Source organism: Bubalus bubalis, chromosome 10 (genome assembly GCF_019923935.1).
Source record: "Bubalus bubalis isolate 160015118507 breed Murrah chromosome 10, NDDB_SH_1, whole genome shotgun sequence".
NCBI classification, from domain to species: Eukaryota; Metazoa; Chordata; class Mammalia; order Artiodactyla; family Bovidae; genus Bubalus; species Bubalus bubalis.
The window spans coordinates 61,889,620-61,917,566 of NC_059166.1; the positions used below are offsets into that span (position 1 = coordinate 61,889,620).

Sequence of the window (27,947 nt, forward strand, 5' to 3'; positions counted from 1 at the left end):
CACTGAGTCAGCTGGGAAGCCCAAAGCATACTCCAGAAGAGTTCAAACCTGCTCAGCCTCAAAGGATACCCCTTTGCTCCTGAATCTGCACCGGGTCTAAGCCTTCTCGTTCAGGGAACACAGCTCTAGGGTCTGAGGAGGGTGGACTCCTCCCTCTGCCTGCACCCCTGCAGAGGCTGGGGCGGGGTTGGGGGGGGAATGTCCCTGCATCCTCAGCTTCCAAAACACCCAGCACGGCCCGGCCTGCTGCATTTCTAGGTCAACTGAGTGCCTGGAATGTGGAGAACCTCTGAGGAGAAGCAAGAAGAGGCAGAGGGACAGGAGGGAGAAAGCCAAGAGCCAGGAGAGAAAGTCCGAGAGCAGCAGGAGTGGCCAGGGAATTCTTTTGAGGGGTGTTGACCTATTTTCATGTAGGACACAAGACCCAAATGCTCACAGTTAAGTGAGCTTGGACTATTTAATTTATTTAAAGAATTTTAATGGCACTTAACTTGCATTCTCTAAAACAAAGCCTTGAAAAGTGGCGACACCACGATCTGCAAAATTATTCTCAAATAGGATCTCTACATGCAATAATAACCCTACACCCATCTCAGACTCTGTTCTTCCCAGCACTAAATAGTTCTCTCTCTCCCCACGCCTTCTCTATGTCTCTCTCTGTCTCTCTCTCTCTCTCTCTCTCTCTCTCTCTCACACACACACACACATACAGACACACTCACCCTCCATTCCCCATCTTATTTCCCCACATCAGTCACAACTTTCCAGCTGAAGGAACAGCTGCACAGAGTGAACCCTTTCTTCAGTCATCTCTGCTCCTGGCAGATTGATTGCCAGCAGGTCTGCCCAGCCCAGCCGGCCACACAACTCTGCCCAGGCTGGCAGGAAGGTCAGACCACGGGATCAGTGTCCAGAGGGCTCCATGTGTGAATGCCTTGGCTCTGCTGCATAACGAGATGGCAGCACCACGGATCCCTAGCCCTGAACCCCAGATTAGAAGAGAAAGTAATACAGTCAACCTGATTACATCGCCTCTTGATTATCTGTGGGGTAACTATTCCCCTCTGCTTAATCAGGTGCCACCACCTAAGAAGCACAGCCAGTACACTCTGAAAAGCAGGGAAAGAGACCTGCAAAAAGAGAAACAGAAAGAGCTGGGGAGGAGGGCCAGGAAACAATCGCAGGTCCCAGTAGAGCTGCCCTCCCCGGCTCAGAGCCCGACACCTGGGTTCCTACCTTGAGTGGCTGCGCCACCAGGTGCCTCACACACGCTCCTCTCCAGCACCGCAGGTGCCCAGCCCGTATTCAGTGCTGTGGGACCTAGGGGGGACCTCTGAGGGACTGCCTGGTGTCAGAAACCCCCAGATTTCCTCTCTGCCTTCCTGCCGCCTTTCGCTGAGGTTCTCGCGGAGGTCTGCAGGTTTCCTTCTCTCCTGCTTGGTCCCGCCCCTTGTTCTTGCTCAGATAAGCTCATCGTGTTTTCCCTCAGGGCCCTCTGCAGCCTGTTGTCCCAGCCTTCCTGGTTCAAAGGGCACTGGGCCACACCACCTATGAGGCTTAGCCTTTCATTCGCCTCAATTAAATTTTCCATTAACTTGGTCTCTGGCCAGTATAGATCTTCCCTTCAAGCTTGTCTCTAAGTTCAGATCACTCAGCCCTCAGAATCAACCTTATGACTCCCCTCTGGTCCATTCAAGCACATTTATACTTATCCTCCCTAATGAGATGTACAGAAACCAACCGTAATTTTAATGCCTGACACCTGAACTTCTTTAGTCCTTTCTAATGTTGCTGGTTTGCCTGAGACTTTGTTCTTTATGATTTAAGATCTCCTCTCGCGGAAATTTTGCCCAAAGGCAATTTTGCCCAACGTCGGCCACTTTAGAACAGTGAACGCCCTTTCAGTCTCCAGAGGAGAACAGGTTCCCTCTCTGTAGTCTTTTCTTTGCAGCTTTGCCAAAGCCTCTACCCAGAGGCTTCTGGGAATTTCCAGATGGAGGGGGAGGGCGAGAGTGGGGGGCTTTCTGCCATCAAGCTGTGTTTCTTCAACAACTTTTGGGTCTTATAGGAAACTGGGGAAACTTAGAGTGACCCTTACTCAGGAAAATGCTGGAGTCCCTGGAATAGAGGACACCATATAAATTCTGGTTCCAAATGGACATCCTGACTTTTAGGAAGGCATTCCAATATTTCTCTAGTGGGTGAAGTAGGCTGCATGTTGTGAGCATCTCTGTGGACAGGCCTATATGGCAAGGAATCAATGGCTCGTGGGAAGCAGAATCCTGCCCACAACCACATGAATGAGCTAGGGAGTGGGTCCTTCCTTAGCCAAGCTCTGAGGTGCTCGCCACCTTGTGAGAGACCCACAGATGGGGAACACAGTCAAGCTGCACCTGAATTCCCGATCACAGAAACTGTAAGATGATACATGTTAAATTAAATTTTAGGGTAATTTGTCACACAGCAATATACAAATATTACAGGTGGGAAAGGAATAATACATTCCTCTTGACTCTGCATATCTAGGTTGGAAGTTACAATTATTAATTCAATAGCAGTTAAGATGTATATGCTATTAGAATATTTAATTCTCTGTCAGGAAGTTTATGGGATTCTTTTTTTTTTTTTTTCCAACAGTCAAAGGGTTTGCTACTTATGTCTGAGACCCAGAAATGACCCACTAATAGGAGAAAGTCTGTGGAGTTTATCTTAGATGCCTACTGGTTTCCAAAGTTGCTTCAATTCCTCTTGACAAGGTTTATCATTTTATTCCTAGTTCTGATACATGGTCAGTAGATACTGGTGTGGATAACCTGCAGCTATTACCGTAGAACCCACCACAGAAGCTCAGGGTACAGGTCCAGAGAAGCAGCCCAAAAGATAGTCTCCAGTTACAGCTCCTGTGGGCCCTGGAGATTTGGGGATGGCCACATCTCATATACTCTTCCATCACAGGCAGGAGCCTCTTTGGACAGGCCTTCCAGAGACACAGAAGGCCTTCTGCAGCTGACCCAGATGTCCCCAGCATGATCTCCAGTTCTAGAGTGGCTCATGGGGGACTAATGGGTAGGGTGTCACCTGAAGGACAGTTAGCTTCATGGAAGAAAGGAAAAGATTTCCAGTAGATTTCATTATTTGAAGAGAGGCATGGGGTTGGGGTAGAGGTATCTTTTAGAGAATTCCTGAGGCCAGCCTTGTGGGAAGAAAGAGTCTACACCACCTCTTTTTTGACGGCCTCTTTTCTCCTCCTTACTCCCTCTTAGAAGGAGCTCTCCCAAACAGGAGAAAGCCTACTAGGGATTTACAACCATCATCATTCTGCTCCTCAAGTCTTGGGTGTCTTTAATCCACAACATGACTTTATTTGTGACCTTGAAAGAGGAGCATTATTTTTGTTTCTTTTTGTTTCATTTTAACATTAAAATATTACCAAATTGGTCAACATGATTCAATACTGGGTTATTTATCTCATATTGAAAGTACCTTGAGTGACTTCCTTGGTGGTCCAGTGATTAAGACTCTGTGCTACCAATACAGGGGGCTGGGGTTCCATCCCTGGTCAGGGAAGTAGATGCTACATGGCGTAACTAAGAGTTTGCCTGCTGCAACTAAAGATCCCACATGCCACAACTAAAAGAGACTGCATGCCTCAACAAAGCTCGAAGATCCCGTGTGTTGCAATGAAGACCTGGTGCAGCCAAATAAATGAGTAAAATTCCTTGGGAGGTTCCAACAATTTAATTGGAGCATTCATTCATTCATTTAACCAATAATTATTGAATCTTTGTGCTTCCTCAATATCTGTAGGATTTGAAAGAGAACCTAAGCCTTACAATGCAAAAGAATTCAATAAATTGCTGAACATTATAAAAATCTATTTAAGATTCTACAAAACCCAGTGTTTTACTTAGAGGTTCCTTTTTTCCCTTTTCAGTGTTTTAAAAAGTACAGACAGTATACTTTCATGAATGATATCATTGAAAATAGAATAAATAGCTTTTCCTAAATGAACTCATATAGGCATACAAGCAGAATTAAGATCAGGAATTCTACACTGGCAATCACTCCCTCTCCCATGCTGTAAGAGCTCTGGCTGGGCTTCTCCTGGACATATCTGTCTAAAAATATAGTAAGGCCTTTGTATTTACTGCAGAACTTGTGGACATTCTATTTTTTTTTTTTCCTGTGGCATATGGAACTTCCTTGACCAGAGATTGAATCTATGCCTCTCGCATTGAAAGTACAGAGTCTTAAGCATAGGCCTGCCAAAGAAGTCCTGGACATTTTCCTTTTCATGTGTCCATCAAGACTCTCTCAAAGATTCTTAAAAACTGAGCTTGGTACTAATACTCTTTTCTCCTTCCAAATGACCCCAATTTCAACACATGGCTTGAAAATCAAACCACTCATTTTGTGCACATAGCCCATGGCTATAACAGGATGAACATAGCTCTGCAATATTCTGATCATTGGCCTGCACATGCCTTCCTTCATTTCTCTTTTTTTAACCCAATCATTTCATATATTATTTAAAATACTGGGTTAAACCATGCCTGGGGCTTCCCAGATGGCTCAGTGGTAAAGAATCCACCTGCCAATGCAGGAGATGCAAGAGACACTGGTTTGATCACTGGGTTGGGATCCTCTGTAGTAGGAAATGGCAACCCACTCCAGTATTCTTGCCTGGGAAATTCCATGGACAGAGGAGCCTGGTGGGCTACAGTCCATGGGGTCACAAAGAGTTGGACATGACTGAGTGAGCACACAAACCATGCCTGGCGTTGGTGGAGTAGGCCCCTTTGTGTGGATTTTGTAGGGATGAGGAAGTTCTCCTGGTGTCTAGGATGATAGGTTCTGCCTGTCCTGTGGATGTCATCCAGCAATGATGCAACTAGGGCACGAGGATAAGGATGAGACACTCCTTGCGGCCAAGATATTAACCCAGAAGGAGAAAGGATAACTGATCTACCTAGAGTTCAGTTTCTGCCTAGATTTTGCTAAGTGGGCATTGGTGTTTGTTTTGTTCTTTTACATCTTTGCTAGAAGTGACACAAGGGTACCACAAGCCACTTGTGAACATCCATTTTGTGTGGTCACACTTCTGAGCCAGGAAATAGGACAGATACCCCACTCAGTGAGTGTTGGGTAATGGGGCCTTATCAATAGGCTTGGGAAGAAAAGCAAAGGGCCAGGGAGGAGACCTGGGCTCAGTTTCCACTTCGCTGCTGCCTTTCTGGTTGGCTTTGAACAAGTGGCCTCAGTTCTGCAGGCATCACAAGTAGAGGGAACTCAGAAAACATTTGCCGTCTGGCCATATGGATGTTTCTATATAATGGAACTCATGCCACTTGGTACGCTCTATTGCCTTTTAGAAATAAACAACCTTTTGGAAAGAGATATTCTCTGGATAGTCATTCTTTTGTAGAGATATTACATTAGACAAACTTGTAGTTCAACAAGGAAGCTGATTTGATTTCTAGATGCTGGGTATGCAGAAGGTACTGTGCATGTCTGTTACTCCAAGAGTTTTCTGGTGCCTGTCTCCAAGACCACCAGCCAAGGACGAAAACATCAAGCGTCAAGAATCAATGGCCTTTCTCATCTCCCACTCTCACCATTTGTGTATCAAAAAAGCTACTCAACAAAAAGTAAACAATTTGTTCTCATCAAGTCAAACCTTTAGAAGGCAGGAAACCAATCACTAAATTAGATCTCGCAAAAGACTTCAGCTATCACATTTGTGGTTTCCAAAGAAGATCTCCCCAACGCTTGGTGAGCACAGTTTGTTCTGTTGTGTCACACCGAATTAGAGTCAGTAAAATATTTACTGTGGACTTGTGTTTCAGGCTCTCCTCAAGTTCCCACCCTCAAGTCTACCTAGGGAGATGAGGTCTGGACCTGGATTCTAGCAGTATAAGGCAGAATTAAGAGCCATGAATGCTGTGCAGACAAGGGTCTGAGAGAATGGATCCCTAGGGTCTTCTAGGGATTCTGGGAAGCTTGGAAGGCAACAAAGACCCTCCTGCCAGTGCTGGTCGGAGGTCACAGTGCTTTTCAGTGCTGCCACACTGAGAAATGTGCCAGTCATCATTCTTTTCTTTCTTTTACCTTCTTCCCCAGCACTGCAAACCTCCTTTTTCTCACCTGCATTTTCACCTGTGCCACTTTGCCTGACCACTCTGCCCCCTCACACCCATGAACATCTCATCCAGCTCATTCTCAGCGTCAATGCTCCTACAGGGCGGCAGCATCCTAGAGTAGATAGGTGTATTTTACTGAAAACCTGACATAAATTTCCCTCTGTGAGCAGGACTCAGTCAGCACACACCTTCTCATTCCTTGTGTTCCTAAGCAGCAACGGCACAGGACATCCCCTGGGAGCCTGTCAGAAACATAGGCTCTCAGCCCACTCCAGCCATCCTGAGCCAGAGTCCATATTTCATCAAGATGCCCAGGTGGTTCCAGGGCACAGTCAAAGTGGAGAAGCACTGGCTAAAGCTTACTTATAACTGAGACCTTTTCCCCCCAACATTCAAAGTGAAGTTTCTCAGTCATGTACAACTTTCTGTTATCCCATTGACTGTAGCCTACCAGGCTCCTCCATCCACGGCATTTTCCAGGCAAGATTACTAGAGTCGGTTGCCATTTCCTTCTCCAAGGGATCTTCCCAACCCGGGGACTGAACCCAGGTCTCCCGCATTGCAGGCAGACGCTTTACCCTCTGAGCCACCAGGGAAGCCACCATTCAAAGGTAAAGTAAAATTGTTATCAAATGCAAATCCAGAACCAAAAATGTTATCAAATCCATGTTTTTGCTTCCACTTTCCTAAAGCACCCAGAGAGCTGCTCTCCACCTGATAACATGAACATTTGGCAGTCAGTTAATAGACGTAGAGGAAAATGACTGAACTACCCAATCTCAAGCCAAGAACTCCACGGTCCAGACTGAATTCAGGCAGCTGAATGGGTCTGAAGCTGGTTTTCCCTGAACACAAGAGAAAGATCATTTGGTGAGAGAGTTTATATTTGAAAGGTCTAAGGAAGAGATGTGGAAGAAGCATTCTCTCTGCTCCACTGTGAGCCCTTCTACCTTGGTATCCTCATCTTCCCTCCTGGGGGATCCCACCACAGGGCTCCTGGGGGCCCTCACCTCTTACTGTCTGCGGCTCTTCTCTGCCACTCCCAGCTGTGACTCTCAGCTTGGAAGGGACCAGAGAGGACATCTTGCTCTTACATCCTCTGGATGCCTGAGTTCAGCCTGATGGCCCTGACAAGTGGACATCTGCTTTTGTCACCAGTCATGAGGAGATCACACCATCCAAGCAGCTCCATCTACTTCTAACCAGTTTTGACTTTTCAAAGATCTTTACAATGTCAATGCCACCTGACTCCCGAGGGAGCCATCTTCTGAGAGTTCCACTTTGTTATTCACCTTCCAAGTCCTTTACCTGGGAGAGTACTCCTTACACCCACAGTTCTCAAACTTTAATGTGTTTTTAAACACCTAGGATCTGTTGCAAAGGAGTGAGGGAGGGCTGTTGAGCTTTTCCTTTCTCGGCTGATGGTGATGTTCCTGACCAGAACTTGAGTGACAAGACTTGAAGGTTAATTAAGTATATCTTCAGGACCATAGAGAACAAATCCATGTGACCTGGTGTCACATCCTAGAACAGAAAATCATTTCTTTCCCAAATCATCCTTTTTAAAAAAAAAAAAAACCCACAAACATCTTAGTTTCTGTGACAGTTCCTTGTGTGTCCTGGCTTTGTATTTTCTTAACTGTCTGATTTACTGTCTTCTGGAAACGCCCTAATGAATGCTGACAAACCCTCTAACTGTGTGGCACCAAGCCTGGAACACTCCAGCTTTGAATGAACAACCTTGGGGCAGGGCAGGATCTGGTTCAAATGAGTTCAAGACTGTATGATCTTATTTAGGAATAACATGGATACAAAGCCTTAAGTCAACAAAGACCTCCAGTCCTTCCCTCATAAAGGCACCTGCCTTTCTTGCTACAATGGTAGGAAAGTGGGTAATAAACTAATTCCTCATCCAAGGTAATAATAACATGATATGTTATCCTTTAAGGGAACTTTGGGGCTTCCCAGGTGGCACTAGTGGTAAAGAACTCACCTGCCAGTGCAGGAAACATAAGAGACATAGGTTTGATCCCTGGGCCAGGAGGGTCCCCTGGAGACAGGCATAGGAACCCATTTCAGTATTCTTGCCTTAAGAATCCCATGAACGGAGAAGCCTGTTGGGCTACAGTTCATAGGGTCGCAAAGGGTCGGACATGACTGAAGTGACTTAGCATGCACACAAAGGAACTTTGACAAGGCAGTCCTAAAGAGGCAATGTCTTATTCTAAAGGCAAACTCTTTAATGGTATCATCCTAGGCCCCATGGAGACAGGTAGGAGAGACATGTGCCAGGGGGCTGCTCAGAGCCTACCATGCCATTGCTGCTTCTTCCACCCTCCCCGAGGCCCCTAGACACATGAAACACACAGCACTTGGTCCTGTAACACCTAGGGCATAAGGAGCAATTTCCACAAAGTTGGTTGATTTGGAGCAATTCATTTTTTCAAAGCATCCATGGGCTGGGGAAAGGTTCTTGACGACAACTGAAGTAATTGCTTCTAAAGCCACAACACCTAGGAAGGAAATCAGCTTTAGGTAGAAATACCTGCCCCAGTCAAGGGAAGAAACAAGGTGGCTACTTCCAGGAAAAAGACAAGAACTTCACTCAGCATGGTGAGTTTGGAAGGGGAGAGAATGTGGTGGAAACCAAGGCAAGGGTTTCTTCAATGATCACTTAAGGAAAGCTGGAGGGGGGTTCCTGGGACAGGATGTTAAAATGAAATTATTTTAGTTTTAGTTTTGGCTGAAGCTGCAAGACAGTAGGCTCCCCATACAAGAGTCAAGTGTGGAAATCTTGCAAAAAGAGATGGAGGTGGTGGGAAGCCAGTTTTACAGCTGTAGATGACCACCCACGTGCAGCGGCGCACCCAACTGCAGAGGCTGAAAAGCAGGTTGAATAGAAGATGAATTGTGGAGAAAAAACTGTCCCATGTTCCCATGGGCTTCAGTGTGGCCCTGTGAGTAGCTTGATCTCTGACCCTGGAGCTCAAGAGACAAAAAGTATTATTGTTTCATTTCCATGAGAAAAAAGTCTGATGGAAGAACAGAGGAGAGGTGGTGCAGCGATCAGCCCGCATGCCCTGAGATTGTTTGGGCAAAGGATGTGTGAGTGTTTCTAAGAGACCAGATCTGAAGTGAGATTAGCTTAGATCCTTTCTATGGGACTATCTGGAGGCACAAGGGGCCTCAGGAAAGAGAAGCCAGAGATTTACCTGCAGATGCCTTGAGGCTGTGGGAAGAACTGTAAATGATCAGCCAGAGAAGAGTTACCTTTGTCTTTGACAACGAATGTGCAGATGAGAGATGGGGACTCTCCAAAGGACCCATGGAAACAGTGTCAGATTTCATTTTCTTGGGCTCCAAAATTAATGCAGATAGTGACTGCAGCCACAAAATTAGAAGATGCTTCCTCCTTGGAAGAAGAGCTATGACAAATCTAGACAGTATATTAAAAAGCAGAGACATCACTTTGTCAACAAAGGTCCATAGTTAAAGCTATGGTTTTTCCAGAAGTCATGTATGTATGTGAGAGTTGAACCATAAAGAAGGCTGAGCACCAAAGAATTGATGCTTTCAAACTGTGGTGCCGGAGAAGACTCTTGAAAGTCCCTTGGACAGTAAGGAGATCAAACCAGTCAGTCCTAAAGGAAATCAACCCTGAATATTCATTGGAAGGACTTATGCTGAAGCTGAAACTCCAATACTTGGGGCACCTGATGTGAACAGCTAACTCATTGGAAAAGACTCTGATGCTGGGACAGATAGAGGGGAAGAGCAGAAGGGAACAATGCAGGATGAGATGGTTGGATGGCATTACTGACTCAATGGACATGAGTTTGAGCAAACTCAGGGAGACAGTGAAGGACAGGGAAGCCTGGAGTGCTGCAGTTCATGGGGTCGCAAAGAGTTGGACACAACTTAGCAACTGAACAATAACAACAACAAGAGCCCACAGGATGAAGAATCAGCTTGAAACACCCGCCAGAACCAGGGAGCCTCATGCCAGCTCACAGTGGGATTAGTCAAGCAAAAACTCTCCTACCTCTTTTCTCTCCTCCTTCCCTCACTCTGATCAGGAAGGATTTGGAATCACCGTTAGTTCCATACAGAAGGGGCAAAAACACAGGACTAGGCAGGAGGTGAAGAGAAGCCAACCATACCTTCCTTTGCTGCTGCAGGCAACTGGCCCAAAGCCAGGGCTCTGCTGGGAATGGGAAGTAGTTACATCTTTGAGTGAAATTTAAAGTTTGATGATCACACTGACCTGGATGTTAACTATTCACTAAAGAATGTTTTGTTTTCTGAAAGGAGCCAGGAAAAGCAGGAGATCTGCCCTAAATTTCATCCATGGACAGGGAATAAGTGATCTCACAGGCGACATTTATTTCAAGGAGAAAGGGAGACATGAGTTATGATTATGTCCCATAGGTCATTGCTTATTCAATGTAACGACGACTTAAGAGTTTGTCAAATGAAATCAGTCATTTGCTGTTCTCATTGCAAGATTCACTGGAAGATACATTAGCTTTACAATATGTTTCTGAGTCAACCAAGGTTTATAGGAGAGGCCATATTCATAGACTGTCAGAACCAGAAGGTTATACATGAGCGACTCAACCCCTCATTTCACACAGGAAACTGAGGCCCAGAGACATGAGAAGACTTTCTCAAGTTCAGACATATAGAGACATCAAGAAAACACAGAAGTATAGAGCATCTGCTCACATAGGCTATATTTAATTAGGTACCTTTCTTTGTAAAGGCCAGATTTCTTCCTGTTTCCCAGGTCTCAGAGAGTTTAAAGTAAAATTGTAGACAAGGTTCTTGACATTATATGAGAAAAATCTATGCTAAGAATCTTCCCTGATGTCCTCCTAGGCTTAAAATATAGCCACTCTGATTATAAGTATCCTTCTGCTGAACTCTCTAAACCTGTCTGTGAGCACATAACTGCAAATGTATTGGTTTTTTCATTATTCACACTGGTTACTCAATACCTCAAAAACTTCCTAAGCTCACGTATTTGCCTTATTCCAAGACAGGGTCTCACAAGGTACTTGGAATAGGAAAGGGGTCAGCAAATGTTTGCCGAATGACATAATGGCTAGATTTCAGTTTCACTATCTATGTGTTCTTTATGTATCAACAACACTGCTTCCAGAGAAAGAAAAAAGGTGACATGTCTGCTCATCCTTGAAACCTGAAATCTAGAATCTGGACTCATGTTCTGCTGCTGCTAAGTAGCTTCAGTGGAGTCCGACTCTGTGCGACTCCACAGACGGCAGCCCACCAGGCTCCCCCATCCCTGGGATTCTCCAGGCAAGAACACTGGAGTGGGTTGCCATTTCCTTCTCCAAGGCATGAAAGGAAAAGTGAAAGGGAAGTCGCTCAGTCGTGTCCGACGCTCAGCGACCCCATGGACTGCAGCCTACCAGGCTCCTCTGTCCATGGGATTTTCCAGGCAAGAGTACTGGAGTGGGGTGCCACTGCCTTCAAATCCATAACTCAGGGCCACTATGTGGGGGATGAGCAGCTCCCACTGGCACCTAGCCTATTGGGCAGACAATGGTGTGGCAAGTTTGTCCAGGTGGCCTTGCCCTTCCCACCGACCACTTCCCTACACTGAGCTATTCTGGGGCTGGTGGTACAAAAGGCATTCAGCTCCTGGGATACCTTCCGTCCTGTGATGAGGGAGAAACACTAAGTCTCACTGGAGGACATATATGATTTACAGCCAGGTCAAATTCCTGCCATGATAGACACTCTATTACACTTTTTATTGACCTGGGTAGGAACCTGAGGCCCCCAGACAGGACCAACGTAATCAATCCGTTAGCCCTTGTTTCTTCAGGATTTCTTTGTTACTTAGGTTAGTAGTCCTTCAATTATTTGACAGTGATGAATAAATGCTCAAGAGTCTTTATTAGAAGAGAGGAAAAAAGATCACTCATTACAAGTGATGTGGTCTCAGTGTCTACATTCTAATAACATAGGCCTAAAAGTTACAATGTCAGCTCTCAGTAGCTGGAGCCATCTCTTCCACTGCAGCCTGGATGGGGACCATCGGGGTGTCCTTGGTCCTGGCCGGCTCTCACTGTGCCTCAGATGCCCAGAGGGGCAGTTCATGAACCTCTAGCGGAAGGAGGGAACCTCTGGCTCCTAGAGCTCCCAGGAGCCCCCTCAGTGGCAGCCTCCTCTGCCCTGGGAGGGCAGGGACACCTGGAGCCACCTGCAGGCCCCAAGGCAGACCGCAAAAGCCTACCTGACTCCATCCTGCCTTCCTGGCTCTCGGGGGCGTTGTCGGAGGTGCTGGTGCCCCTGGGGAAGGGCTGGTGGCTGAAGAGGTTGTCACATAGGAGACTTCGGCACAGCTTGGTGAGGAAGCGGAGGACGTACCCGACGCTATTCACCACGGGCAGGCTCCGCAAGTGCTGCTTCCCATCAAAGGAGGCGGAGACTGGAAGAGCACAGACACAGCTACTCAGAGAAGAACTCTGGAGAAAGCCACAAGCCCATCAGCCCTGGGGAACAGGTCTTGGTGTGGTCAGTTCTGCTGTGCTTTTAACTAAGTTTTATTTGGATTTCACCTGTTTTTTCACTAACACCCTATTTCAGTTCCAGGATCTCATTCAGGAGATCACATTGGCTGTACCTGTTGCGTAAACTTGGTATCCTCTGATTTGTGACTGTTTCTCAGTCTTTTCTTGTTTTTCATGATCTTGACAGTCTTGAGGAGTACTGATCATGTATTTTGTAAAATGTTTCTCAATTTGGTTTGTTTGACATTTTTCTCATGATTCGACTGGGGTTATGGTTTTTGGGGACCTTCCCTGATGGCTCAGACAGTAAAGAATCCACCTGCAATGCAGGAGACTGTGGTTCGATCCCTGGATTAGGAAGATCCCCTAGAGAAGAGAATGGCAACCCACTCCAGTATTCTTGCCTGGAGAATTCCATGGACAGAGGAAGCTGGTGGGCTACACTCCAGGGGGTCATAAAGAGTTAACACAAGTGAGCAACTAACACTCACTTTCACATGGGTTTTTGAGGAGGAAGACTGCAGGGGCAAAGCGCCCTTCTCCTTGCATCAGATAGACACATGGCATCTCTGGGATGTCAACCTTCATCTCCTGGCCAAGAAAGTGTTTGCCATGTTTCTCCACTGTATTCTTCATATTCTGTTCCTGGGAAATAAGTCACACGGTCCTATACACATTCAAGGGCAATGGAGGGATTAAGCTCTACCTCCTGAAGAGGGAACAGTCCCTATATAATCTGAAATTCTTCCATAAGGAAGACTTGTCCCTTCTCCTCCACTTATTTATTTGTTTATTCATTAATAACAGTGTAGACTCAATATATTTATTTTGTACTGTGGGTTGTCCAACACTATGTTATTTATTTTATTGCTAAATTATTCCAGTTTTTATCTTTTGGGAGCTTGCAGATTTACTCCTGCATCCCTCTGACACACCGTCATTTTTTAAGCAACTCTAGATAAACAGACTTGGATCAAAGGTGGGTCTTGATAAATGTCTGTATCTAGATGTGACTGTGTGTGTGTGCGTGTGTGTGCACGGGTATGTGTGTTCAGTCCCTTCAGTAGTGTCTGACTCTTTGTAACCCTATGGACTGTAGCCTGCCAGGCTCCTCTGTCCACCAGATTTTCCCAGCAAGAATACTGTAGTGGGTTGCCATGCCTTCATCCAGGGTATCTTCCAGACCCAGGGATTGAACCCACATCTCCTGCACATCTCCTGCACTGCAAGCAGATTCATCATGCCACTGGGGAAGCCCAGATCTAGATATATATGTATATTCAAATAAAACTGAGTTCATACTGAGGTGTCCAATTCTAACCCAGTGTTCAGGGTTCATTCAGCCTTCTGGGGAGGAGTCTTTATAAAAGAACTCCAACGGTGTTCTCTCTGCAGTGATGCTAGATCACACTCAATTTCTCTAGGGCTACCAGAATTTTGAAGAAACATCCAGTTCCTCCAGCTGAGAACTTGTTTCTTTGTGTAATCCTCCTCACGGAACTCTGTTGCCATGTGAAGCTCACACACCAGCTCCAGTGTGGGGAACACACAAGAAGATCCCCAGCAGGACATTCTGCTCCCCTCCTCCTCCAGGCTCTGCCCTCAGTGCGCACATGTGGAACGCAGCCTGGGCTTTTATACTCTAGCTCCCAAAGGCTAGCACACTGCAAGGGCTGGGACAGGGCGACCAGAGCTAACTTTGATTTCAGAACTGAAAAATAAACTCTCACACACACCTACCCATTCAAATTAGAAATAAAAAGAATCATTTCTTTTGTGTAACTTTTAATAATTTAACAAGAGCTTTCATGTCTATCACCTCATTTATGCTGTCTGACTGTCCTGTGAAGACAGTGGAAAGAAGGTTATGATCCCATAATGTAGACGAGGAAACTGAGAAGGCCTGGAGTGTTTTTCCAGCTCCCGTGGCCTCTAAGGGGCATTTGCCTGTCACTTTAATACTCCATAATAATGACTCTGATTGGGAGAGTCAGCAAAGAGCTGCCAAGGTGCTCAGTAAGGAGGATCTTGACCTCTGGGACATGCTGGAGATTCCCTCTTGGGTGGGGGGAGGGGGGGAAGTGGGGAGGGGCAGGCACTGCTGCTCACCTCCCATACCTTAAAAGACTAGGTGAGATGGAGACTGACCACACAGCAGGTGGGTCTGGGGCATCAGGCCTGTGCCTTAGATCAGGGTTTCCACATTCCCGGAGATTACTGGAAGCTCACACAGTGGGAAAATCCCACCTCCTGGAAGCAGACGTGTAATATGTGAGATCACAATAGCTACCCCTCTGGGAGAACATGGCTAAGGCAGAGCATCCCAACAGGTGTGCTGGGAATGGGCCGTGGTACTGGGACATGGGACCTCAGCCTCTGGGGTGGCCTGAGGCCCAACCATGGAGGTTTGAGTTCTTCAGGTCCACGATGCCCACACTCGTGTCACTATTTTCTACACGTTGTGCCCACGAGGATGTTTAAAAAGCAGTGTCTGAAGGCTCAGGTTCTAGGTGGACAGTGGGGGAGTCTGGTCTTTCTCCTTAAGCCCCTCCCTAAACCACCTTGGAGCAATCGTCATCTTGCTGGGCTTCCACATCACCACCAGAAAAGTGGAAGACCACTGTGTTGCTTCACAACCTCAAGGAGGAGGAGGCTCCTCAGTGCCACTGCATTCTCCAAGACCAGGCACTCCACTCTGACCTTCCTGGGAATCCCTCAGCCAAGGGAAACTTGGCAGGGCTCTGCCTGCTCGGGCATTGGTGCCAGGCTCTGTAGAACCTCCTTGCCAGTGCCGAGGCCCCTGAGGCCACAGAAGAGCTGAGCAGCAGATCAGAGAGTTAGGGGTCTGCTCTCCCAGTCGAGGGCAGGGCCACAAAGAACCTGGGTGGGATTCACTCAAGAGGGAGGGGCGCAGAGCGCAGGAAGAGCTTTCTCTGAGCACTGGTCTGTGTCTTGAGCTCTGCTGTTTAGCCAGGAAAAGGACAAGGCTTTCAATCTCAGAGAGCAGTCCAGGTTCGAGAACCTGGCTCTCAGATCAGGAAAGAACAGCCAAGGAGCCCTCAGAGGTCTGACAGTGGGACTCTCCTCTTGGCCCCCTCTTGGTGCAGTTCTTCTTCCTCCTCTCTTCTGCCCGCATCTGCTGGAGTGTCTTAGAAGTCACCCTGGGTCAGACACATGCACCCAGACCTCGCCAAGTTCTGTTTTAATCAGTTACCAGCTAGACAGATCCAGCTTCCTTCTCAGAGGGAGCTCCAGAAGGAGGGCTGAGTCAGGATGAGCTGGTGACGCTGTGCTGCAAAATCTCCCCACCTGCAAACCCTGGTTATTTATCTGGAGTCCAGTAAAGCACTCATGTTTCGTTTTTGCAGGACACAGCCACATTAGAGGCCCCTCTCTCAAATCCTCTCTTAGCCAGCCAGTGGGTTCACCTGTACTGCCCTGTGAATGGAAAGTTGGCTCCCTTTTGCCTGGGTATATGGAGGCTGTGTCCGTGATGCTGGGCCAGAGAAGACACCAGGCTGTCCTCTTGGATTCAAAGCATCTTGCAAAGGTCTGGAGCTCCCAGGCCTTAAGGGCAAGTGGTGGACAACCACTGTACATGTGGAGAAGACAGACAGTCTCGGTCAGGGGAGCAGCTGAAGGGGACAGAGCTCTGAAGTCTGCCTCCGCCTTGTGGTGACAACTTCCCCTCCCCCTGGATGCTGTTCAGTCAGGGTGGAAACTGGAGGAGTGTGCTGCGAGGTGGGATTGAGCTCTTGTTAAATACAAACAAAAACATATCCTGTGAGATAGGTTGAGACCATGAACTTTCCCCACTTCCCTGCACAGTGACAAGTGCTATGAAAAAGGAATGAAATGGAGGAAGGGAGAATAAATAGTGACAAAGGCTGATATGTCAGACAGGGTAGTCAGGAAAGGGATTTTTGAGAAGGTGGCATTTGACTATAAATCTGAAGGAAGTCTAGGAGCAAGTCACATGGACACTTGGAGAAAGAACATTCCAGAAAGAGAGAACAGCAGTTGCAAATGTCCTGAGGCAGGAGGAGCATGGTTGGAGGACATAAGAAGGAAGCCATTGTGACCAGAGTCAAGTGGAGGACTTAAGAGAAGTGACCAAAAAAAAAAAAAAACAAAAAAACAAAAAAACAAAACAAGAGAGAGAAGTGACCAGAGCCAGGTCACATGGGGCCTGGGAGCCCTTGTAAGGATGTGAGCTTTTTCTGGGAGTGACATGAGAGCTGTTGAGGATTTGGAGCAGAGGAGGGGCATGATCTGGCTTAGATTTGGAAAGAACCAGAGTGATTACTGTGGGTCATGAAAAGTGGCTTGATTCTGAATGTATTTGGAAGTTAGAACAATAGGATTTATTGATGAGCTGGAAGTGGAGATGAGAGAAAGGGACAAGTCAAGGGAGAGGATTCAGATGTCTAGTTTTCTTACCCAGGTCTGGGAGCCTCTTCTCCTCAAGCCCCTTTGGCACACAGGCTCATTTAAGGCCTCTGGAGCCCAGCAGATGGAGACAGACCCTGGCCACAGTCCCCCAAGCCTGATTCAGCTGCTTTCCTCTTTGGAGACACCCATGGATGCCATGCTTAGTCGCTCAGTCGTGTCTGACTCTTTGCGATCCCATGGACTGTAGCTTACTAGGCTCCTCTGTCCATGGAGATTCTCCAGGCAAGAATACAAGAGTGGGTTGCCACACCCTCCTTCAGGGGATCTTCCCAACCCAGGGATTAAACCCAGGTCTCCTGCATTGCAGGTGGATTCTTTACTGTCTGAGATACCAGGGAAGCCCAAGAATATTGGAGCGGTTAGCCTATCCCTTTTCCAGGGGACCTTCCCAACCCAGGAATTGAACCAGGGTCTCCTGCATTGCCCTCCTCATACAGTCCACTCCAGGGCCTTACCTGACACCATCTCACCACCGTAGCCCTGCTTGACCAGGGAGAAGACCAGCTTCTGCTGGTGGGCGCAGTCGATGCACGCTTGCACAGCCTGCTGCAGGACTGCTGACGGCCGCTCGGGCCCGAAGTGCTCAGGGAGCTGCTGCACCTTCCTCCTCTCCAGGTACGGCCCTGCATTGGCTTGCTTGTTGATGTAGAGGCAGACTGTGGAAACAGACCCACAAAGCCCTCAGTATCAAAGCACATCAGGCTTGGAGTGGCTCCTATATGCGGGGCTGGGGGCAGAGGGGAGGGGGCAGGATGCCTCAGCCATGTCCCCTTGGCTCTGGCCTTGGGAAAGCTGAAAAGGCCAAAGTGGCACCAATTCTTTCCAACTTGACAAGTAAAAGAGACAAGAGAGTCAATCACTTCCAACTGCCAGGGCTTACTCTCAAGACAGCCTCCTGGTTGGGAAGAGACAGACAGGTGTGTTCCCTCCGATGTATTCAAATCTGAAGCATAGACAGTTATGGACTGTGTGTACAAATGTATTTCTATGCTGGGAATATACACATATAAAATCTTCCCTCTGGGCAAACTGAGAGAGTAGCACTGAAACATATGCATTACCATATGTGAAATAGATAGCTGGTGGGAAGTTGCTATATAACACAGGGAGCTCAGCCTGATGCTCAGTGATGACCTAAAGGGTTGGGATGGAGTAGAAAGTGGGAGAGAGGTTCAAGAGGGAGGAGACAGGTGTATGGCTGATTCATGTTGTGTGGCAGAAACCAACACAACATTGTAAAGCAATTATCTTCCATTAAAAAAAAAAAAAAAAAAACCTTCCCTTCTCCTCTCAAGAAGCTCTCAAGCTATACATAATGTTTGGCATTTGCCATCATGGTTGTTGTTAACCTTCAGTTAAAAAAAAAATCGACATGATGCTAATTACTCCAAAAACTGTATATTCGATGAGTTCTAAAGAGAATTCTATCAACAACCTCAGGGATAATGAACACTCAGTAGTCCATTTAGGTGAGCCCAACCAAAAGCCTCTGTAGTTTTAGTTTTGTTTTTTTTTTCTTTTAAAATTGTATTTATTTTTGGTTGTGCTGGGTCTTTGTTGCTGCATGCAGGCTACCCTCCAGTTTCAGTACACTGGCTTCCCCTTGCGGTGGCTTCTCTAGTTGCGGAGCATGGGCTCTACAGCATGGGTTCAGTAGCTGTGGCACACAGGCTTAGTTGCCTCGAGTCATGTGGGATCTTCCTGGACCAGGGATTGCACATGTGTCCCTTGCATTGGCAGGTGGATTCTTAACCACTGGATCACCAGGGGACTCCTCCCTGCAGTTTTAAATACATCATACTGGTAAAAAAATCTTTTGAGCATGTGTCCCCAAATGTGTTTATTTATTTATAGGTTATAGACATTCTCAACCATATTAATGCATTGCATACATTTAAAATGCAACCAAAAAATAGAAAAATTTAAAGGGTGATATAAAAAGAAATATTAATAGTAGCTATCATATTTTCTTCCACAGGTTAATGACTCCTCTTATGTCTCCCTGTGTCCCCAGCCCAGATATGAGCATCTTACCTTGGGGGCCACTCATGCAGAGGAGTGTTGAAGAGAGACTTTAAGAGGAAACCATAAGAATTTTGGAAGGATTAAACAGTAATAAAGTTGAAGAAAATTAGTTTTTACTGAACAGCTACTATATAGTCCAGGCATTGTATATACTTTACCTTGTTCGATTTTCAAAATAAACCTGAGAACTAAATATTATTATTTTGTTGGTAATGAAGAAACTGAGGTAAAAAGTGGTGAAGTGGCTGCTCAGAAAGTATAATTAGTGGTGCAACGGGGATCTGAACTCACGTCTTTCTGATGTCATGACCTGTGTGCTCTTTTCACTCTACCAGGTTGCCTTCTCCCCTACTAAGCCCAGATGATTCAGTAAAACCGAATTGACAAGGGACCTTCATGCCAGGCAGTAGTGTGCTAGGCCCTACAGAGAAAATGGTGAAGCAAATCTACATGATCCCTGGCTTCAGAGAGCTTAGGGCCCTGCAGGGGAGATAGATCTACTCAGAGAACTACAGAAAGTGAAGTGGGACCTTGGCTGCAAAAACACTAGGGAGGGGCTAGAAGAGCTCTTCCTGGGAACCCTGGCAGGAAAGTCAGTGAAAGCTTTTTTGAGGGAAGTGCCTGAGCTGAGATGGGGCTTCTCTGGTGGCTCAGATGGTAAAGAATCGGCCTGCAATGTGGGAGACCTGGGTTCCATCCTTGAGTTGGGAAGATCCCCTGGAGTACTAAATGGCTACCCACTCCAATATCCTTGCTTGGAAAATTCCATGGACAGAGGAGCCTGATGGGCTGCAGTCCATGGGGTCACAAGAGTTGGACATGAATGAGTGACTAAACCACCACCACTACCTGAGCTGAGATACAAGAGAGGGTGACCAGAGGAAAAATCATTCCAGAAAGAGAAGAGAGAATATGCAATGATCCTATGGTGGGCCCTAAAGACTAGAGCAGGGCCTTGTAGGCCATACTGCAAAGTTTGGTTTTTACCTAACAGTATGGGGAGGGCACCAAGGAATTTAAGTGGGACAGGGCTGGGGGTGGTTTGTGATGAGGGGGATCTGTGTGTGTGTGTGCGTGTGTGTGTGTGTAAGAGAGAAAGAGACAATCCTATTGCTGTTACTCTTGGGATGGAACTGTCAGTCCACTGGTGGACACCCCATCAGAGAGACTGGGCAGAGCTCTACCCTGACTGGACTGGCTGGTACTAGGTGGGACTGGGGGACATCAGGATCCTTAGGAGATCTGGAAGCACAAACACAGGGACAGAAACTCTTTGAGGTGAGCAGGCTCACTATTGGTACAAAGTTAACCTGTCTGTGAAGAGAAGAAGATGGGCCAACAATCACTCTTTCTAGTCCCCATCCACCAACAGCAACCAGCAAATTCAAGATGCATTGAAAAACAACTGCAAATAATTCAGGCTGTGAGACATTTAAATAGATGTTCTCAGAGAATTTGGTCATCCTATGTGTTGTCCAGCTAACACACATTAAATCCTTCATTTGAGCCATCTCGGTGGTGGCTCACTAGCTCACAAAAGAACTTTAGCTTGTGGACAAGTCATCACAGCTTTGGAGTTCATTCACCTGACCTACCTGTGAGAGCCTGTGAAGCTGCCAAGCTGGGTACGGTGGCTGCATCCTGAGGGATGGAGCTGAGATCGGGCTCCGGTGTGCTCCGTGGAGGAGACAGGGCTAAAGGAGTCATGAGAACTCGAGACTTAAGCTGCAAGAGAGAACCCATGGAAGCAGTGAAAAATCTGGAGATGCTCCCTATACCTTCCCAAGCTCATTCCTGGGCTCAGTTAACCACTGCTACTCCATCATGCTTCCTACTGTGCTGTTTTGGAAGCTGAACTTCAGATTCAAGTTCATGATCAAGACTCAAGTTTGGATCACACCCAGAGCTGAGCTCTGCACCCCGTCCTTACAGTGGAGCTGCCCAGGAAATGACTGTGTCAGGCAGTGGGTGTGGGACACACAGAGGTGTGAAGAGTTGAAGCCCGTAAGCCTCCTGAGGGCAGGATGCAGGGTGGGGTCCGTTCCCCGCCTGAGCCCCTGTGCTCCTGAGGTTCCTGAGACAGGGTTTTCCAGCCAGCCAGCCAGTGAGCAGCCCTGAAGCTCTGTCTACTCTGCTGAGCTTTCTGCTCACAGAGCGCACTGGATCCTGCTGGCAAAGAGAGCAGGAGCTGGTCTTCCAAATGCTTCTCAGGGTTTTTTTCCTGTGGTGGAGCCTAAGAGTGCAGATGAGTGCATTCTTTGGTGGTGACAAGCAGCCACCTTGAACGTTGCTCACTTGAAATCACAAATGAGGAGCTGAAATTTGCTGTTATGGATGAAGGGAGAGATGACTGGGTGATGGATCAATACCAACAAATCACTCTTTGTACCACGGTTCAACAGACAAGTTTCTAATTTCAGTTCTCCACCCTAAAAATATGAGTAAGTCAGTTATTTCACCTCTTCACTGCTGACCTGTGTTTCAACCCTGCTCCAGACTGCTTTTCATTGCTGCTTTCTTTTTTAATGGCTTGTTTTGTTTTTTAATAGATAATATAAAACAAAATGCTGCTATCTTGATTTCTAATACCATTCTTCAATCAAAAGAACCAGGAATCTTTGAAGAAATGACCGATTCTAGGCCTAGGGCAGGAAACATACAAGATGAGCCTGGATCATCTTACTGTGCCAAAAAGTAGGAAAGTACTAAATTAAAAAACCACCTACATACACAAACAATGAAAGGGGTAGGTCACAGGGACAAAGGAGTCATCTGAAAGAGTTTCAGTGGTCAAACCAGGAGCAACACGAGCAATAGATAAAGAAAGTAGTAAAAAAAAAAAAAGTCTATAGTGAATATCCATGACTCCATACTTACATAAATGAATGACTGACTAAGTAAATATATGGGGAGAATAGACAAATCTCTCAGGTATAACAATTCTAAGTATTTTATTGTGGAGCATAGCTCCTCACTCCTGAGTGTGGGCCACGCATAGTGACTTCCTTCCAAAGAGGACAGTATGGAAATGGGGAAAAAAGTATCTTTACAGGAGATAAGCCGGTCAAACACCACCACAGTTAGGGGAGCCAGATCACCATCCACAGTGATAAACCATGTCAATAGTATGCACCCTTGATAAGACATGATGGTAATGGCACCTTACTTGTGAGACCTCTTTTCCAAAAACCCATAATCCCAATCTAATCATGGGATAAACTTCAAACAAGTCCAAATTGCAGAATATTTCATAGAATGAAAGTGAAAGTGTTAGTAACTCAGTTGTGTCCGACTCTTTGTGACCCCATGGACTGTAGCCTGTCAGGCTCCTCTGTTCATGGGATTCTCCATGAACACTGGAGATGGGTTGCCATTCTCTTCTCCAGGGGATCTTCCTGACCCAGGGATCAAACCCAGGTCTCCCTCACTGCAGGCAGATTCCTTACCATCTGAGCCAGCAGGGAAGCCCTTACAGAATACATGACCAATACTCCTCAAAACTGCCAATGTCATCAGAAACAACAAAAGTCTAAGAAACTTTCACAGCCCAGAGGAGACATGATGACTGAATGTGTGATGAGGTATCCTGGATGAATTCTGTAACAGAACAGGGAAAAAGTAATGAATCTCATTAAAATAGTGATATTATTTAACAATAATGTATTATTATTAATTCACTAGCTGTGACAAATGTAACACAATAATGTAAGATGTTAACAATAACGGGAACTAGGTGTCTGGTATATGAGAATCCTCTGTATCTTTGCTACTCTTCTCTAAACCTAAAACTATTCTAAAATATAGTTTATTTTAAAAATCTTAAAAACAGAATCTGGCACAAATAGGAAAAAATAAAAAAATAAATAAAACACAAATAAGAAGGAAGAAGAAGAGGCCTCTTTCTTGGCAACATAAGACTGGAAGAAGATTTGCTGCCCAGGACGCCTTGCTCTGACATACAAGAGCTAACCCTTGGCCTTCAAAGCCAACAGCCCCATACAGATGCTGTCAGCTTTGGCACCTTTACCTGAAATTCAAAACCATAATCAAATGGGTGTGGCGATTCCTCATCCAGGGTTTGGTTGCCAGTGGCTGTGCTTTGCTGTGTTAAAGTATAGTGAAGGGAATGAAGCAGAAGGGTAGAGGTGGCCCCTGCCAGCTGGAGCCTCCACCAAAGGGGCTGGGGAATCTGGGAGTGGCTCATCTTTCTTTTCCATTCACAGATCCAAAGTAAGGGCCTGGAGTGTTTCTTGTTCCTGCTGTCTTCAGCGGGAAATTACATGGACAGAGGAGTCTGACGAGCTACAGTCCACGGGGTCGCAAACAGGTGGACATGACTGAGTGACTAACATTGCCTATCAGTAGAGGATGAAAAAACAGAGCAGAACTTAAAAATGAGTTCAGGAACTTCCTTGGTGGTCCAGTGGTTAAGAATTCGCCTGCCAATGCTGGGTACACAGGTTGGATCCCTGGCCTGGGAAGGTCCCACATGCCGTGGGGCAACTAACTGATGTAACTACTGAAGGCCACGCACTCCGGAGCTTGTGCTCTGCCGGCAAGAGAAGCCACCACAATGAGAAGCCCATGCAGTGCAGCTAAAGAGTACCCACCCCCCGCCCGCCACGACTAGAGAAAGCCCACACACAGCAACGAAGACCCAGCACAGCCAACAATAATTAAGTTCAGGGTAGCAGTGGGCACATGCAGTGGGGCACTAGCTTTTGGATCTGGGTTCAAAACCCAGCTCAGTCACTCATTAACGCTGTGCTAAGTCTTGTTACTCAGCCTTCAGAGTCTGCCTTTTCTCATCTGTAAGGATGATACCTTCTCAGAAGGATGGTAAGAATGAAGTATAAACATTTAGTACAGGGCTAGTGCCAAGTGAGAACTCGGTAAACATTTATTATCATTATTGCTGCTGGTATTATACTTTTATTATTAGAAATTCCAGAAATACAAATGAGTTCCAAGTTTCCTGCTCTGTAGCCACAGCAGGAAAGGGAATTATCCATCTTCCTCCCAGGACCCATCTACATTTTCTACACCTACCCACTTGGGACCATATCTCCCCAATCTTTGAAGACCCACCCTCTTACCTTACAACTTGCTCATGATCCCCTTTAAAAAACATGTTCCCAATACATTTTGCAATGGTCCCTAAGTATTGTTTAGGCAGGAGCTGCTCTTTCCAAGTTGCATCATTTAAGCTAAGTCTGAAAAGGGAAAAAAAATTCATTCTATGAGGTAGTCATTCACTCAACAAATATTCATTGAGCACCTACTGTGCACAGGGAACTGTTCTAGGTGCTGAAGATACAGCTGTGAATGGGGGAGATAAGGTCATTGTTCTTGATGAGCTAATATCATAGTAGGAGGAAACAAGAAACACACAACAAAAATGTCACATTGTGATAAGTACTACTCTGAGAGGTAGAATATGGTGATGTGATAAAAGGGAACCGGGTGACTGGGGTAGGCCGATAAGGAAGTGACACCTACTTCAAAATCTGAATAACAAGAGGGAGCCTGGGGAAAAAACTTTCCAAGCAGACAGAGTGGTCAGTGTAAACCTCCTAAAGCTTGGCTTCTTCAAAGTACAAGGAAGCCAGAGTGGCTGGAATTGTAAGCAAGGCAGAAGGAAATAAGATGGGGTCAGCCAGGTGGTCAGGGCCCAATCATGAGGACTTTCTAGGTCACTGCTGTAGACTGAATCCTGTGCCTCTCAAGAAGACATGTTCAAGTCCTAAGCCCCAGTACCTGTGAATGGGACTTGACTGCGAAATAGGGTCTTTGCAGATGTAATCAAGTTAAGATGAGGCCACACTGGGTTAGAGTGGGCCTTAATACCAGTGACTTGTGTCCTTATAAGAAGAGGGAAATCTGAACACATACACACAGGTAGAATGCCATATGGCAATGGAGGCAGAGATTGGAGTGATAGGACTACAATCAAGTGATGATAGGTCTACAATCAAGACCTATCAAGTGATAGGTCTACAACCAAAGAACACCAAGGATTGCAGGCAACCACCAGACGCTCAGAAGAGTCAAGAACCTTCAGAACCACTAGAACCTTCAGAGAGAGCATGTCCCTGCCAATATCTTACTTTTGGACTTCTAGCCTCCAGAACTCCTGTTTCAAGCCACACTCTTTGTGGTACTTTGTTATAGCAGCCTGAGTAAATAAATACAGTCTCTAAGAGGAATGGAAACAATTAGAGCATTTTAAGCAGAGAAAGACACATCCTAGCTTTTATTTTATAAAGTATGGCTGCTATACAGAGAATAGATGAGGGGGTACAAAAATAGAGAAAAGAACACTAGTGAGGAGGTTATCATATGGTGCAGGCAAGAGGCATAGGTGGCTGAACTAGGGTAAAAGTAGTGAAGACAAAGAATTGGTTGGATTCAGGTGTATTTTGGAATTGAAATTAAGGTGATGGTAGAGATAAAATGCAAAAGCAAAGATAACTTCTAGATTTAGTCACATAAACTTTGTTTTGATAATATATTTCTATTACATTAGTTTAAAACATTAGCATTTTACTTGTTGCTCATTTAGTTAACTTTGCGAAAGACTCGCTTGTCTCCAAGATTCTAAATATTCCTCCTCTACTACTCAAGCAGTAAGCCTGCAAAATACCACATGATAGGTTCTATGTAGTACTTCTGGGAGAAGACATGAAAAGAAGCTGAGCATCCACATTTCCTCATCTGGGAAGTGGACACTGAGAACTGACATGATTTCGTGTTGCCCAGCAAACTGCAGGGGAGTGAAGAGAACACAGGCCTCAGAGAGGCTGGAGTTCTAATCCTGGTCCTGCCCCCAGCTCACATGGGACTCTGAGGAAACCACTCAATACCTCTGGGCTTCATCCTCAGAATGAGGGTGTGTGCCTGCCAAGTTGCTTCAGTTGTGTCCAACTCGTTGCGACCCTATGGACTGTAGCCTGTCAGGCTCCTCTGTCCATGGGATTCTCCAGGCAAGAATTCTGGAGTGGATAGCCATGCCCTTCTCCAGGGGATCTTCCCAACCCAGGGATAGAACTTGGATCTCTTACGTCTCCTGCATTGGCAGATAGGTTCTTTACCACTAGCACCACCAGGGAAGCCCTAAATGAGGATAGGGTTGTTGGATTTATCTATTTATTTTTGGCTGTACCACACAGCATGTGGGATCTTAGTTCTCCTGACCAGAGATTGAACTCATGCCCCCTGCAGTGGAAGCATGGGGTCTTCACCACTGGATTTCCAGGGAAGTCCGGGTTGTTGGTTTCTAAGTTCTCTTTCAACTCATAATGTTATTTATGTACCTTGCATTAGACCACTTTTGAAAACAAAGAGTTTGAGATAAAACCAGTGTCAGTGCCATATTTTTGAGTGTTGATTAGAAGAAATGTGGCATCCTAAATTTCTTTGGAGTTTTGTTTCTGGGAATATAGAAAACTATGTTATTTGGATCAACTGAAAACAACTACTTACAATGGATAAAATGTAAGATTAGTAAAAGTAGGAGGGGCTAACAATATATAATATAAAGAATCAGATCAGATCAGTCGCTCAGTCGTGTCCGACTCTTTGCGACCCCATGAATTGCAGCACGCCAGGCCTCCCTGTCCATCACCAACTCCCAGAGTTCACTCAGACTCATGTCCATCGAGTCAGTGATGCCATCCAGCCATCTCATCCTCTGTCGTCCCCTTCTCCTCCTGCCCCCAATCCCTCCCAGCATCAGAGTCTTTTCCAATGAGTCAACTCTTCGCATGAGGTGGCCAAAGTACTGGAGTTTCAGCTTTAGCATCATTCCTTCCAAAGAAATCCCAGGGCTGATCTCCTTCAGAATGGACTGGTTGGATCTCCTTGCAGTCCAAGGGACTCTCAGGAGTCTTCTCCAACACCACAGTTCAAAAGCATCAATTCTTCGGCGCTCAGCCTTCTTCACAGTCCAACTCTCACATCCATACATGACCACAGGAAAAACCATAGCCTTGACTAGACAGACCTTTGTTGGCAAAGTAATGTCTCTGCTTTTGAATATGCTATCTAGGTTGGTCATAACTTTCCTTCCAAGGAGTAAGCGTCTTTTAATTTCATGGCCGCAGTCACCATCTGCAGTGATTTTGGAGCCCCCCCCAAATAAAGTCTGACACTGTTTCCACTGTTTCCTCATCTATTTCCCATGAAGTGGTGGGACCGGATGCCATGATCTTCATTTTCTGAATGTTGAGCTTTAAGCCAACTTTTTCACTCTCCACTTTCACTTTCGTCCAGAGGATTTTTAGTTCCTCTTCACTTTCTGCCATAAGGGTGGTGTCATCTGCATATCTGAGGTTATTGATATTTCTCCCAGCAATCTTGATTCCAGCTTGTGTTTCTTCCAGTCCAGCATTTCTCATGATGTACTCTGCATATAAGTTAAATAAACAGGGTGACAATATACAGCCTTGACGAACTCCTTTTCCTATTTGGAACCAGTCTGTTGTTCCATTTCCAGTTCTAACTGTTGCTTCCTGACCTGCCTACAGATTTCTCAAGAGGCAGATCAGGTGGTCTGGTATTCCCATCTCTTTCAGAATTTTCCACAGTTTATTGTGATCCACACAGTCAAAGGCTTTGGCATAGTCAAGAAAGCAGAAATAGATATTTTTCTGGAACTCTCTTGCTTTTTCCATGATCCAGCAGATGTTGGCAATTTGATCTCTGGTTCCTCTGCCTTTTCTAAAACCAGCTTGAACATCAGGAAGTTCACGGTTCGCATATTGCTGAAGCCTGGCTTGGAGAATTTTGAGCA

At 46.0% G+C, this 27,947-nt stretch overlaps 1 protein-coding gene across 10 annotated transcripts in view; it reads right to left on the reverse strand.

Moving 5' to 3' along the window:
- The window catches only part of SCML4 (Scm polycomb group protein like 4), a 107,660-nt gene that overhangs the window by 23,374 nt on the left and 56,339 nt on the right, over positions 1-27,947 (reverse strand). For 7 of the 10 annotated variants that reach the window (XM_025294678.3, XM_025294673.3, XM_025294674.3 and 4 more), the window contains 3 exons: positions 20,752-20,881; positions 17,587-17,787; positions 12,403-12,597 (listed from right to left, as the gene is read on the reverse strand). In XM_025294678.3, the coding sequence (XP_025150463.3) occupies positions 12,403-12,597; positions 17,587-17,787; positions 20,752-20,881 (526 nt within the window). Of the gene's footprint in view, positions 1-1,236; positions 2,046-12,402; positions 12,598-17,586; positions 17,788-20,751; positions 20,882-27,947 lie in introns of those variants that run through there. The other 3 variants (XM_025294675.3, XM_025294682.3, XM_025294684.3) reach the window with 3 other exon arrangements.